Source organism: Notolabrus celidotus, chromosome 23 (assembly GCF_009762535.1).
Source record: "Notolabrus celidotus isolate fNotCel1 chromosome 23, fNotCel1.pri, whole genome shotgun sequence".
Taxonomy (NCBI): domain Eukaryota; kingdom Metazoa; phylum Chordata; class Actinopteri; order Labriformes; family Labridae; genus Notolabrus; species Notolabrus celidotus.
Genome location: NC_048294.1, coordinates 147,436 through 159,935, shown reverse-complemented (window position 1 = coordinate 159,935; position 12,500 = coordinate 147,436). Strand labels below are relative to the sequence as shown.

Below are 12,500 nucleotides of genomic sequence, written 5' to 3'. Positions count from 1 at the left end.
CAAGGACTAGACTCAGTGTCAGACTAGCTATTGTTGAGATTTGGGGCTATACAAAATGCTACATAAATTCACTGGTGTGTTGTTGTCAATGATTTCAATAAAGTTTATTTTATTGTTACAATGTTTCATTTTATATATATTTGAATTCAGAACGACACAACACTGAAACTTATCATATACAACCCTAACCTTAATCCTGACAGCTAAACCCTAACCCCAAACCCTAACCCTAACCCCAAACCCTAACCCCCTAACCCCAAACCCTAACCTTAACCCTGACAGCTAAACCCTAACCCCAAACCCTAACCCCCTAACCCCAAACCCTAACCCCCTAACCCCAAACCCTAACCCCCTAACCCCAAACCTAACCCTAACCCCATCCCTAACCCCTAACCCTTACTCTAACCCTAATCCTAACCCCACCCCTAACCTTAACCCTGACCCGGTCCCTAACCCCAACTCCTAACCCCATCCCTAACCCCAACCCCTAACCTTAACCCTAACCCCTAACCTTAACCCTAACCCCTAACCTTATCCCCTAACCCCTAACCTTATCCCCTAACCCCTAACCCCTAACCTTAACCCCTAACCTTATCCCCTAACCCTAACCCCTAACCTTAACCCTAACCCCTAACCTTAAACCCTAACCCTAACCCCTAACCTTATCCCCTAACCCTAACCCCTAACCTTATCCCCTAACCCTAACCCCTAACCTTATCCCCTAACCCCTAACCCCTAACCCCTAACCCTAACCCCTAACCCTAACCCCTAGCCCTAACCCTAACCCCTAACCTTATCCCCTAACCCTAACCCCTAACCTTATCCCCTAACCCCTAACCCTAACCCTAACCCCTAACCTTAACCCTAACCCCTAACCCTAACCCTAACCCCTAACCCTAACCCCTAGCCCTAACCCTAACCCCTAAACCCTAACCTTAAACCTCAGTGTCAAACATCAGTGACCTCTCTTCTCTATCATTGATCTGTTTAAAGAGCCAACAAGCAAGTCACTGATTCAAGAGGTCTATAAGATCTTCTTATCTCGGTCTGATGAAACCTGATCACATAGAGTTACGTAGACCGTGTCTAAAGAGACCGTTGACCTCTGTCTGTTTCGTGTCTTCAGGGACGCCTACAGGGTGGCGTTGGCCCCGCACCACCCCTGGATGCTCCGTCAGGCCGCGGAGTTCGTCTTCCTCGCCCTCCCGGACAGACGCCACTTCCTCCAGCTTGTGTGCGTGCAGAGCCAGCGAGACGCAGCGCCTGTCCTACGCATCATCATCCACGCCCTAAAGCTGGTGCACACGCAGACACAGAGAATCCTCTCTGAGCACAAAATGCTCGAGCTGCCTTGAACGCAGCACGCCGACATCAGCGCCGAGCCGGAGATACACTTACTGTTAACGAGGCGCAGTGTGGTTTTAAACCAGCAGGGGGCAGCGTGGAGGCGGAGCTACGAGACACGGGACACGGTTTAAGACAAGCTGACACGTTAGACGCCTTAGACACGAAGTATCGTCGCCTCCTCTTCACATCCTCACATCACAAACCACGCGGCGAGTATCTTCACAGTCACGCTCGCGGCGCCGCCGGAAGAAGAGAGCGCCGTCAGGAGAAGAAGAACGACGGACACGTTAAAAAACACCGAGTCAGGAGTCAGGAGAGAAGTTCTTCATCACAGACGTTTATTCAGAGTTTACATGAACACAAACAAGCAGGCGGACAGGAAGTGCTTCTGCAGGACACACTGAACTTATCAGGACCACCGGCCCTTTAAGGCACTCTGCTGCATTCAGGACCCTGTGGGGATTTTGAAGTTTTCTTGCATCACATACAAGAAAAAGAAAGAAAGAAAGAAAGCCTGTGAATCTATTTTAAGACATCGGTTTAAGGTAACATGAATATTCCTACAGTCTTTGAATGCAGCATTAAAGGAACAGTACAAAAGTTATTTATCAAACTGAAACGTGATTTTAATTTCACACAACAAACATTTCTTCTCTTTAAATAAAAATATGTTTTAACGTCTCTGACTTTCATTAAAGACGGTTTCACTCGTTCACGTTTGTTTTCACCGATTTTTGTTTTTACGATTCAACTCGAACACACGAAACGACGATCTTCAACTCTTCAGATCGGGGAGTTTAAAACCTCGTAAGTATCGTCAGGTTTCGAGTCCTCAGCGTAACTTCAGGGTCTGAAAATAAAATCTGAAATTAAAAAATGAATCTTTGTTCGACCTTAAATATTTTCATAATCACGACTTTTTTAACGAACTTCAGCAGAGTTCGGCTTTTTCACTTGTACGAATATTAAAGTCGACCTTCTACGCAGACGACTTCCTGATTTATCATTGAACGCATCTTTTTATAATTTAACATTTCTGGAGTTAAATTTCCCGACACATCCTTTGTGACGATGTTTTAAAAAACTCGACTTTAACATTTTCAGTTTGGACCTTTAAACGCTCCAGGTAAAGGTTTGCTCTCCTTTCAGCCTGAGCCCCCATTGGTCCCTGGAGAGTGGGTGGATCTGGATCAAGCCCCGCCCCTCTTAAAGGACTGTCCTGGTCAGTCGTTCCAGGCCCGACGATCTTTAACTCTTCAGACCGGGACGTTCAAAACCTCGAATCTGAAATCTTTTTTCATAATTACGACTTTTTTAACGAACTTCAGCAGAGTTCGGCTTTCTTACTTTTACAAATATTAAAGTCGACCTTCTACGCAGACGACTTCCTGATTTATCATTGAACGCATCTTTTTATAATTTAACATTTATAGAGTTAAAGTTCCCGACACATTCTTTGTGACGACGTTTTAAAGTTGAATAAATAACCGAAGCTGTTTATGATCGACGACAAACGACAGGATGTTCGTATGTCGTCGTTTTTCTTGCGATTTTCAAGAACCGTCCTGAAGTAGAAAACTTTATTTACAAACCGCTAACGTTTCTGTTCCTGCCGAATGTTTTTAAGATATCCGATATCTTTGATTGAACACGTTTATATTCCCGATGATCGTAGAAGTCTTCGTCTTCTCGGTGAGACACAGGACGGATTCTTTTCTCAGAGGGGAGGAGCTGTGGAGAGGGGGAGGGGTTAACTCTCAGAGGGGAGGAGCTGTGGAGAGGGGAGGGGTTAAATCTCAAAGGGGAGGAGCTGTGGAGAGGGGAGGGGTTAACTCTCAGAGGGGAGGGGCTGTGGAGATAGGGGAGGGGTTTATTCTCAGAAAGGAGGAGCTTATGAGAGAGGGGGAGGGGTTACCTCAGAGAGAAGGAGCTGTGGGGAGAGGGGGAGGAGTTAACTCTGAGAGGAGGAGCTTATGAGAGAGGGGGAGGAGTAACCTCAGAGAGAAGGCGCTGTGGAGATAGGGGAGGAGTTTAGTCTCAGAGTGGAGGAGCTTATGAGAGAGGGGGAGGAGTTAACTCTCAGAGAGAAGGAGCTGTGGCGATAGGGGGATGAGTTAACTCTCAGAGGGGAGGAGCTGTGGAGATAGGGGAGGGGTTTAGTCTCAGAGGGGAGGAGCTGTGGAGATAGGGGGATGAGTTAACTCTCAGATGGGAGGAGTTGTGGGGAGAGGGGGAGGAGTTTATTCTCAGGTGGACGGTGTGTTCAGGGGCGGGCTCTCTGGCCCGTGGTGGCTCTTCATGTGAGTCTTCAGACAGTGACCCTGAGTGAAGGCCTTGTCACAGACGCCGCACTGGTACGGTCTCTCGCCGTTGTGCGTCCTCATGTGGACCGTCAGGTGTTCCTGGCGCGAGCACGCCTTCCCGCAGACGCTGCAGACGAAGAGTTTGAGGCCCAGGTGACTCCTCACGTGAGTGTTCAGGTGAGTCTTTCGTTTGAAGTGGCGTCCGCACTGCGAGCAGCCGTACGGCGCCTCGCCGGTGTGGACGCGCAGGTGAACCTTCAGCTCGCCGTTGGACACGAAGCCTTTCCCGCAGACGACGCAGGGGAACGGGCGCACGCTGTTGTGCGTCCTCATGTGCGCCGACAGGCCGCAGTTGGAGAAGAAGCTCTTGCAGCAGATGTGACAGAGGAACAGGCGCTCCCGGGACGTGTGCGTCTTCTCGTGAGCCTTCAGCGTGTACGACAGTTTGAAGCGCTTCCCGCACACCTCGCAGCCGTAGCGCCGCTCGCCGGAGTGAGTGGTCTTGTGGCGAGCGAGAGAGCGCAGGTCGCGCAGAGACTTCCCGCAGACGTTGCACTGGAAGCCGTCCCGCCCCGAGTGCGTCTTCCTGTGAGCGCGGAGCGTCGCCTTCAGGCCGAACGCCTTCGGGCAGATGTCACATTTGTGCGGCTTGTCGGCGGCGTGGACCCAGCGGTGGAGGCTGAGCGCGTACGTGTGCGTGAACGTCTTGCCGCAGACGTCACATTTAAAGGGGCGGTCCCCCGTGTGGAGCGTGGTGTGGCGTTTGAGGCCGGTGACGGTGAGGAAAGACTTGGCGCAGTACGAGCAGTCGTGAGTCTTCTGGTAGGTCCTCAGGTGATCCTTCAGATCGTCCGCGGACTCGAACTGCTGACCGCACACGCCGCACACGCTCGCCGCCTCGGCCACGTGAGTCCAGGCGTGTTTGATGAGGCTGCTCTGGATCCTGTACCAGACCCCGCACACCTTACACGGGTTCCTCCGGCCCACCTTCACCCTGTCCTCCTCGCCGCCCCGCCTCCTCGGCTTCGACTCGCTCTCGTCTTCATCGTCCGGACGCCAGTCTTCGTCCTTCAGCTCCTCGTCTTCACTCGAGTCCTCGTGTCTCTGAGCGGCCTCATCGTCAGCTCGCCGCGGTGATGAAGAGCTGCTGGACGGGTCGGCTCGCTGAGCTGAGGAGCTGTGGAGAGAGAGGGGGAGGAGTTAACTCTCAGAGAGGAGGAGCTGTGGAGAGAGAGGGGGAGGAGTTAACTCTCAGAGAGGAGGAGCTGTGGAGAGAGAGGGGGAGGAGTTAACTCTCAGAGAGGAGGAGCTGTGGAGAGAGAGGGGGAGGAGTTAACTCTCAGAGAGGAGGAGCTGTGGAGAGAGAGGGGGAGGAGTTAACTCTCAGAGAGGAGGAGCTGTGGAAAGAGAGGGGGAGGAGTGAACTCTCAGAGGGGAGGAGCTTTGGAGAGAGAGGGGGAGGAGTTAACTCTTAGAAGGGAGGTGCTGTGGAGAGAGAGGGGGAGGAATTAACTCCCAGAGGGGAGGAGCTGAGGGGATAGAGGGGGAGGAGTTAACTCTCAGAGGGGAGGAGCTAACTCTCAGAGGGGAGGAGCTGTGGAGAGAGATGGGGAGGAGTTAACTCTCAGAGGGGAGGAGCTATGGATAGAGGGGAGGAGTTAGCTATCAGAGGGGAGGAACTTTTGAGATAGGGGAGGAGTTAACTCTTAGAGGGGAGGGGCTGAAGGGATAGAGGGGGTGAAGTTAACTCTCAGACGGTCTGTTGTGGATCATTAGGAGGTCTCTTACCTGGACCCATCGTCTTGTTTTATCGGCGCTGCAGGAGACGGAGGATCAGTGAGTGAATCCTTCCTCTGAAGCTCCTCCCCCTCCTCTTCCTCCTCCCCCTCCTCTTCCTCCTCCTCGTCTTCCTCTCCTGTCTGCAGAGGAAAGGACACCTTCGTCATCTCTTTTCTGTCTAACATGAAACCTGAGGCGGTTTGAAGGAGGACCGTGTGGGACCAGGACTCTGGACCTTGGGGCGGAGGTAGAGCAGAGCCTTGTCCACCCCGGTGCTCCTCATGCTCCGGTAGATCTCCTCCGGGGTCAGGGTCTTCACTCGGAGCCTCTGGAGTCTCCGGCTGCGGTCCGACTTGAAGACGTGGAATGGTTTCTGATTGGACAGCTGAGGGAAGGACGACCTCAGCAGGGACAGGAAGTCCGGCTCCTGCAGTCCACGGGGACAGTTCAGGTCCTGGACCGGGGAGTTCAGCAGGTCTGGAAGCAAAAAGAATCCAGATTTAAGAACCTTAATCAAACCTGAGTCCAGTCAGAACCCGGGTTCAGGATCTCACCTTGTTTAGAGAGAACCTCAGAGCGAGAGTCCTCCAGCAGGCAGACCCTCAGACGGTGGTGGGTCGGTTCTTCTCCGAGGCGAGGTCTACCCCGCCTCCTCCTCTCAGGTGTCACCCTGGAACGAGAGACCGGGGAGGAGTATGAATGTAAACGCAGCAGAAGCAGGTCCTGGTTCTGGTTTCTGCTCACCTGGTGAAGGTCTGATCAGCTGACAGGGACGGAGACCCATCAGGTCTCTGAGGGAGTCGCCCGTCCTCACCGCCGCTCTGAGGGTCCCCCTCCGTCTGCAGCAGGACCCCAAAGAGTCAGACACGTTCATTAGTCATGATAAGAGAAGATCAGTTTGAAACATGAGACCAGGTCCAGGTACCTTCAGACGGATGTAGATCGTGGACTTCCCCGTCCCGCTTAGCCGGGCGCTCCGGTAGATCTCCTCCGGGGTCAGACTCTTCACGCTCAGGGGGCGGAGTCGCTTCGATCTGTCCGACGTGAAGAACTCTAAAGGCGACTGATCGGCCAGCTGAGGGAAAGAGGACCGCAGCAGGTCCAGGAAGTCTGCCTCCTGAAGACCTCGAGGACACCTCAGGTCCTGGACCGGACACCTTGGAAACACTGAAACATAAAAGAAGTCACCCCGAGGTTTAGTCCGGCGCTCAAATCAAGAACAGGAAGTGCTTCAGCAGAGAGGGGCGGACCGTTGTTCGAGAGCACGTCGGTCTGAGAGCTCTCCAGGATCCGGATCTTGAGGTCCAGATGGCTCTGAGAGTCGACGAGTCGAGGTCTCCCGGGCTTCCTCCTGCCGGAGCGAACTCTGGGGGGTAAACAGGGTCAGATGTGAAACGGTCTCTGATTGGTGGATTACTTATGGAAACTTAGTGGATTTACAACCTCGGGCTGACTTCATAATCCGGGTCCTTCCGGTCTGCTCGTCTCCGGTCTGCGCTCACGCCTGGTACAGGAGCTGAAACCTGCTGCTCTTCATCCTCAGCATCATCTTCATCATCATACCACATGCCCAGACTCCCCGTGTCCTCAAGACCTGGACAGAGGCAGGGGGGAGAGGTTTGATCTCTGTGATAATCACCACATCGTCTGCGTACGGTGAAATCCTTAAACCAGACCTCATTTAGAAATATGACGATTTCACCGCCGATCAAACAGGAACCGTACCTGACCGCTGAGTCGGCTGCTCCTCCTCTTCCTCACTCAGAACAACAACCTCGTGGTCTTCGTCTTGGATCAGGGCTGACGATGTTTCAGGGATCAATCAAAGACAGAGAGATTTTAAAATATGTCTTTATTCAAACTGAGACTTTAATGGTTCTCTACCTGAAATCTGTGTCCCTGTCTCCAAACCCTTGTTCAGTCCATAGACTGTATAAAATACAACTCAACCCCTCCTCCGTTTTTCATTCCCTGCACACATGTGTGCTAACAAGGAGCTTAGGAGGGAGGCATGCTAGTTGTAGGCTGTCTTAATAAACACAAAGGTCGCTTTGACTCCCCACGTCTGCAGATTTGAAGATCTAGTGGAGGATTTTTAGTTTTCATGGAAAAGTGCTAGCGCTAGTTAGCATAGCCACATAGCTACATGTTGGTAGCTGTGTACCAAGACACACGTCGACATGCTGACAAATAAAACAACAAGAAACACTAAATCTGTGACCAATGGTTCAGAAAGGTCCTGCTGCAGGCGCCTCTCCGTCAGGATCAGATTCTGGATCAGATTCAGAGGGTTGAAGTAACGCGGGTCTGTGAGCAGCCGTGTATATTCAGCCAACATGTAAACATTAGATCAACGTGCTGGACGGCCGAGGCCACACCCACTTCCTGAGGGGGCGTGGCCAGAGAGCTCATTCTCATTTAAAGGCACAGACACAGAAAACAGCCTGTTCTGAGCAGGGCTGAAAAAGAGGGGTTTACAGGCAGACCAGAATCTGATTTCAAAGTGTTTTTATGAGCAATAAACTTTAAAGACATGTTTTGGGGACCTCTTAGACCAATATATGTTGATGAAGAAGAGCAGGATATGTCACCTTTAAAATGTGTATTGATTCAAACTGAGACTTTAATAAGAGAGCTTCAGTTTTTACTGATGACTTGATGTTTGGATTAGTTTCTTGAACACATCAGGCCTTTATTATTATTGGGAGTTATTTCCTCCATTCTAAGTTGAATTCTCAGACACTAAACTCTCCCTCTGACTTTCATGAAGAGGTAAAGTTGTATTTTTTTAAAGCCGAATTATAAATATGATCATTCTTCAGAGTTTAGGTCAGACAGGATGTTTTTATAAAGTCTGTATATTTCAGATAAATCAGAGGAAAGTAGAATCAGCTGTTTTGTAAATGAGGTTTTGTTCCTGTCTCGTGACTCACACCTCTTTTCTGCAGAGAGACCCGGGGCTGCAGGACCGCCTCCAGCTGGTTCTTCTGCCGGTCTATCTCCCTCCTCAGACCCGCCACCTCGTCCTCGTACCCGGTCACGGTTCTCTCCAGGACCGCCAGGATCTCCCGGGCCGCGGTGCTCAGCTTCTCGGTCACGATCCCGCGGAGGATTTCCGGTTTGGACATGTTCCCGTCCAGAGACTCGGACCCGAGGCTGTCCCTCCTCATCCAGTAAAACATCTCTAATCTGATCAGGAGCTTTAATCGAGATATTTACCTTCAAGGGGTGCATCAGAGGAGCTTTAGTTCCGGGGTTCGGTGCAACCAGGAAATGTGTCCGAAGAGAAACAAAAACAATGGAGGTGACATTTATTTATTTATTTATTTATTTGTATTATTTATTTTATTGTAACTATGTATTTGTGTTGATTTATTTATTTATATGTAATTATTAAATTTGTATTTTATCTTTATTTATTTTATTTTTATGTAGGAATTATTTCTAATTTGTATTTTGTTATTTGTATTTAATTATTATATTTTCATGTTTTTAATTCACTAGTATTTATTTATTCTATTCATTTATTTAATTTGTATTTATATATTGTTTTCACTTATTTTATCTTTATGTATTTATTATATTTGTATGTTTAATTAATGAATTAGTATTTATTTATTTTATTTTTACCTTTATTTTGTATTGCATTTATTTGTACTTTATTTGTATGTATTTATTTTATTCATTTATTTATGTATTTATTTAATTTGTATTTATATATTGTTTTCATTTATTTTTTCAATACTTACTTTATCTTTATGCATTTATTATATTTGTATGTATTTATTTTAATAGTGCTTATTTATTTTATCTATTTATTTTTTATCAATGTATTTCTATAAATTTTATTTGAATGTATTTATTTTATTCATTTATTAGTTTTCTTTAATTTAGTTTTATTGAATTCAAACTATTTTTATTTAATGTATTTAAGGGTTGCAGAACAATGAGGGGGAATAAATGAATCAATTAATAATAAAGTGGAATTAAAAATATAAACAATAACAATAATAATGCATAGATAAAAAATTAAAGATAAATAAATCATAACAATAATGAGCTAGTTCCCCATATTAAATTATTTTACTACCAGTTAAAAAAAAACAAAGTGTGAAATTTAAAATATTGACAAACATTTTATTGAGTTTAAAGTCAGTTTACCTTCATTCCAGTGAAAACAAAGAAAAACAACATCAAATATTAAACTGAAAAATGTTCACTTATTGAAAATAAACCCCTCTGAGTGATGAGACCTCAGGACAGGAGAACATCCCGTCTGTGTCTCTTCTGTTCTTTAGAACGTTTCCTTACTCAGCGGAAAGAACAGAGTGAACGACCGCCGTCAGAGGGGGGGGCAGCGGACTCAGACCCCCCCCCCCCGAGAGGTCCACTTTAAGAACATCAAGAACAGTAGAGTCCACCTCTCTCACTTCAAGTAGATCCTGGGTTCTCTAACGGATCATGGGTGACCTCACTGAGGTGATTCATGCCGTGTTGGACCTGAATGTGGTCCTCAGGGTTAAGTGGTCTGAGGAGGACTCGGGGTGTCTCTCCAACACGTGCTCTGTTAAAAGTCTTGCTGTGATGTAGCTCGATCCACAGCAGGGACACACGTAGGGGGTCAACCTGTGGGTCCTGGTGTGGTACCGCAGCAGCAGGTACGTAGGAAAGGTCTCCCTGCAGACTTCACACATGAACTCTTCTTTAATGAGCGGGCCAGGGTCTTGAATGACCCGGCCGGGGTCTTGAATGACCCGGCCAGGGTCTTGAATGAGCGGGCCGGGGTCTTGAATGACCCGGCCAGGGTCTTGAATGACCCGGCCAGGGTCTTTAATGACCCGGCCGGGGTCTTGAATGAGCGGGCCGGGGTTCATCAGGACATGAGAGGAGGACTTCTGATAGGGGCAGCGGGACTTACAGCACACGCTGCACCGATCTTCATTCTTCTTGGAGTGGACGGCCATGTGCGCTCTGAGCTTCCTCATCAGACGGAACTCCTGTCTGCAGATGTCACAGGGGTACAGTCTGGCCCTCATGTGGGCCTTCATGTGCCGGGTCAGCTTCTGCTTCGCGGTGAAGAGTCTGTTGCAGACGCTGCACTCGTACGGTTTGACCCCGTTGTGCCGCTTGATGTGAGCTTGGAGGACGCTGCTCAAGACGAAGGATTTCCCACAGAGGTGGCAGCCGTGTCTTTCCAGGTGTCCCGGGATGTGGGTCCTCAGCTCCTCCGCGGTCTCCATACGTGTTCCACAGACCCCGCAGAGCCGATCTGGATCGTCCACGTGACCCCCCGAGTGTTTGACCAGCGCGTTCATCGACTGGTATAAAGCTCCGCAGACTTGGCATGACAGGAGCTCTTTCTTCAGAGACGACGGGGCCGTTTGAGCGCGAGCAGAGCGGACAGGTGTCTCTTTCTCTGTCCTGAGTCTCTTCCTGTGCTGTGTCCCGTGTTCATCCGGGTCCAAGTCCTCACAGGGAGACACATCGTCCTCCACGCCTTCAGGGAACTCCAGAGGAGCAAAGATTTCCATGTCTGAGTCAATCTGGGATCTAAAGAAGGAAGGATCAAAGATTACAAGAAGAACACATTCAGTCTGTGTTTAATGCAGTGACTTCCACTACAGAGTCATGTCTGTGTTTAATACAGTGACTTCCACTACAGAGTCATGTCTGTTTATAATGCAGTGACTTCCACTACAGAGTCAAGTCTGTGTTTAATGCAGTGACTTCCACTACAGAGTCATGTCTGTGTTTAATGCAGTGACTTCCACTACAGAGTCATGTCTGTTTGTAATGCAGTGACTTCCACTACAGAGTCATGTCTGTGTTTAATGCAGTGACTTCCACTACAGAGTCATGTCTGTGTTTAATGCAGTGACTTCCACTACAGAGTCATGTCTGTGTTTAATGCAGTGACTTCCACTACAGAGTCATGTCTGTGTTTAATGCAGTGACTTCCACTACAGAGTCATGTCTGTGTTATAATGCAGTGACTTCCACTACAGAGTCATGTCTGTGTTTAATGCAGTGACTTCCACTACAGAGTCATGTCTGTTTATAATGCAGTGACTTCCACTACAGAGTCATGTCTGTGTTTAATGCAGTGACTTCCACTACAGAGTCATGTCTGTGTTTAATGCAGTGACTTCCACTACAGAGTCATGTCTGTGTTTAATGCAGTGACTTCCACTACAGAGTCATGTCTGTGTTTAATGCAGTGACTTCTACTACAGAGTCATGTCTGTGTTTAATGCAGTGACTTCCACTACAGAGTCATGTCTGTGTTTAATGCAGTGACTTCCACTACAGAGTCATGTCTGTTTTAATGCAGTGACTTCTACTACAGAGTCATGTCTGTGTTTAATGCAGTGACTTCCACTACAGAGTCATGTCTGTGTTTAATGCAGTGACTTCCACTACAGAGTCATGTCTGTGTTTAATGCAGTGACTTCCACTACAGAGTCATGTCTGTGTTTAATGCAGTGACTTCCACTACAGAGTCATGTCTGTGTTTAATGCAGTGACTTCCACTACAGAGTCATGTCTGTGTTTAATGCAGTGACTTCCACTACAGAGTCATGTCTGTGTTAATGCAGTGACTTCCACTACAGAGTCATGTCTGTGTTTAATGCAGTGACTTCCACTACAGAGTCATGTCTGTGTTTAATGCAGTGACTTCCACTACAGAGTCATGTCTGTGTTTAATGCAGTGACTTCCACTACAGAGTCATGTCTGTGTTTAATGCAGTGACTTCCACTACAGAGTCATGTCTGTGTTTAATGCAGTGACTTCCACTACAGAGTCATGTCTGTGTTTAATGCAGTGACTTCCACTACAGAGTCATGTCTGTGTTTAATGCAGTGACTTCCACTACAGAGTCATGTCTGTGTTTAATGCAGTGACTTCCACTACAGAGTCATGTCTGTGTTTAATGCAGTGACTTCCACTACAGAGTCATGTCTGTGTTTAATGCAGTGACTTCCACTACAGAGTCATGTCTGTTTTTAATGCAGTGACTTCCACTACAGAGTCATGTCTGTGTTTAATGCAGTGACTTCCACTACAGTCAT

At 48.1% G+C, this 12,500-nt stretch overlaps 4 protein-coding genes across 4 annotated transcripts in view; 1 reads left to right on the top strand and 3 right to left on the bottom strand.

The window, feature by feature from the left end:
* Positions 1-2,028, top strand: part of si:ch73-269m23.5 (ceramide-1-phosphate transfer protein) — a 4,625-nt gene extending 2,597 nt beyond the window's left edge. Inside the window, exon 6 of the mRNA XM_034676788.1 lies at positions 1,127-2,028. Coding sequence (XP_034532679.1) covers positions 1,127-1,355 — 229 coding nt within the window. The 3' untranslated portion in view covers positions 1,356-2,028. The remainder of the gene's footprint in view (positions 1-1,126) is intronic.
* Positions 1,664-8,706, bottom strand: LOC117807475 (zinc finger protein 567-like). Its single transcript, XM_034676787.1, has 10 exons — positions 8,365-8,706; positions 7,155-7,229; positions 6,873-7,023; positions 6,680-6,795; positions 6,355-6,596; positions 6,174-6,268; positions 5,984-6,099; positions 5,665-5,906; positions 5,439-5,569; positions 1,664-4,827 (listed from the first exon to the last, which is right to left on the bottom strand). The coding sequence occupies exons 1-10, from the start codon at positions 8,609-8,611 to the stop codon at positions 3,594-3,596; spliced, it is 2,649 nt and encodes an 882-aa protein (XP_034532678.1). The 5' UTR covers positions 8,612-8,706; the 3' UTR covers positions 1,664-3,593.
* An 839-nt stretch (positions 8,707-9,545) lies between these two features.
* On the bottom strand, positions 9,546-11,001 carry LOC117807361 (zinc finger protein 26-like). The gene is made up of 2 exons (XM_034676617.1): positions 10,288-11,001; positions 9,546-10,245 (listed from the first exon to the last, which is right to left on the bottom strand). Exons 1-2 carry the CDS (start codon positions 10,958-10,960, stop codon positions 9,914-9,916), a joined length of 1,005 nt encoding a protein of 334 aa, XP_034532508.1. The 5' UTR covers positions 10,961-11,001; the 3' UTR covers positions 9,546-9,913.
* The window catches only part of LOC117807742 (tripartite motif-containing protein 2-like), a 5,708-nt gene continuing 4,175 nt past the window's right edge, over positions 10,968-12,500 (bottom strand). The window contains 1 exon segment of the mRNA XM_034677141.1: positions 10,968-10,979. Coding sequence (XP_034533032.1) covers positions 10,968-10,979 — 12 coding nt within the window.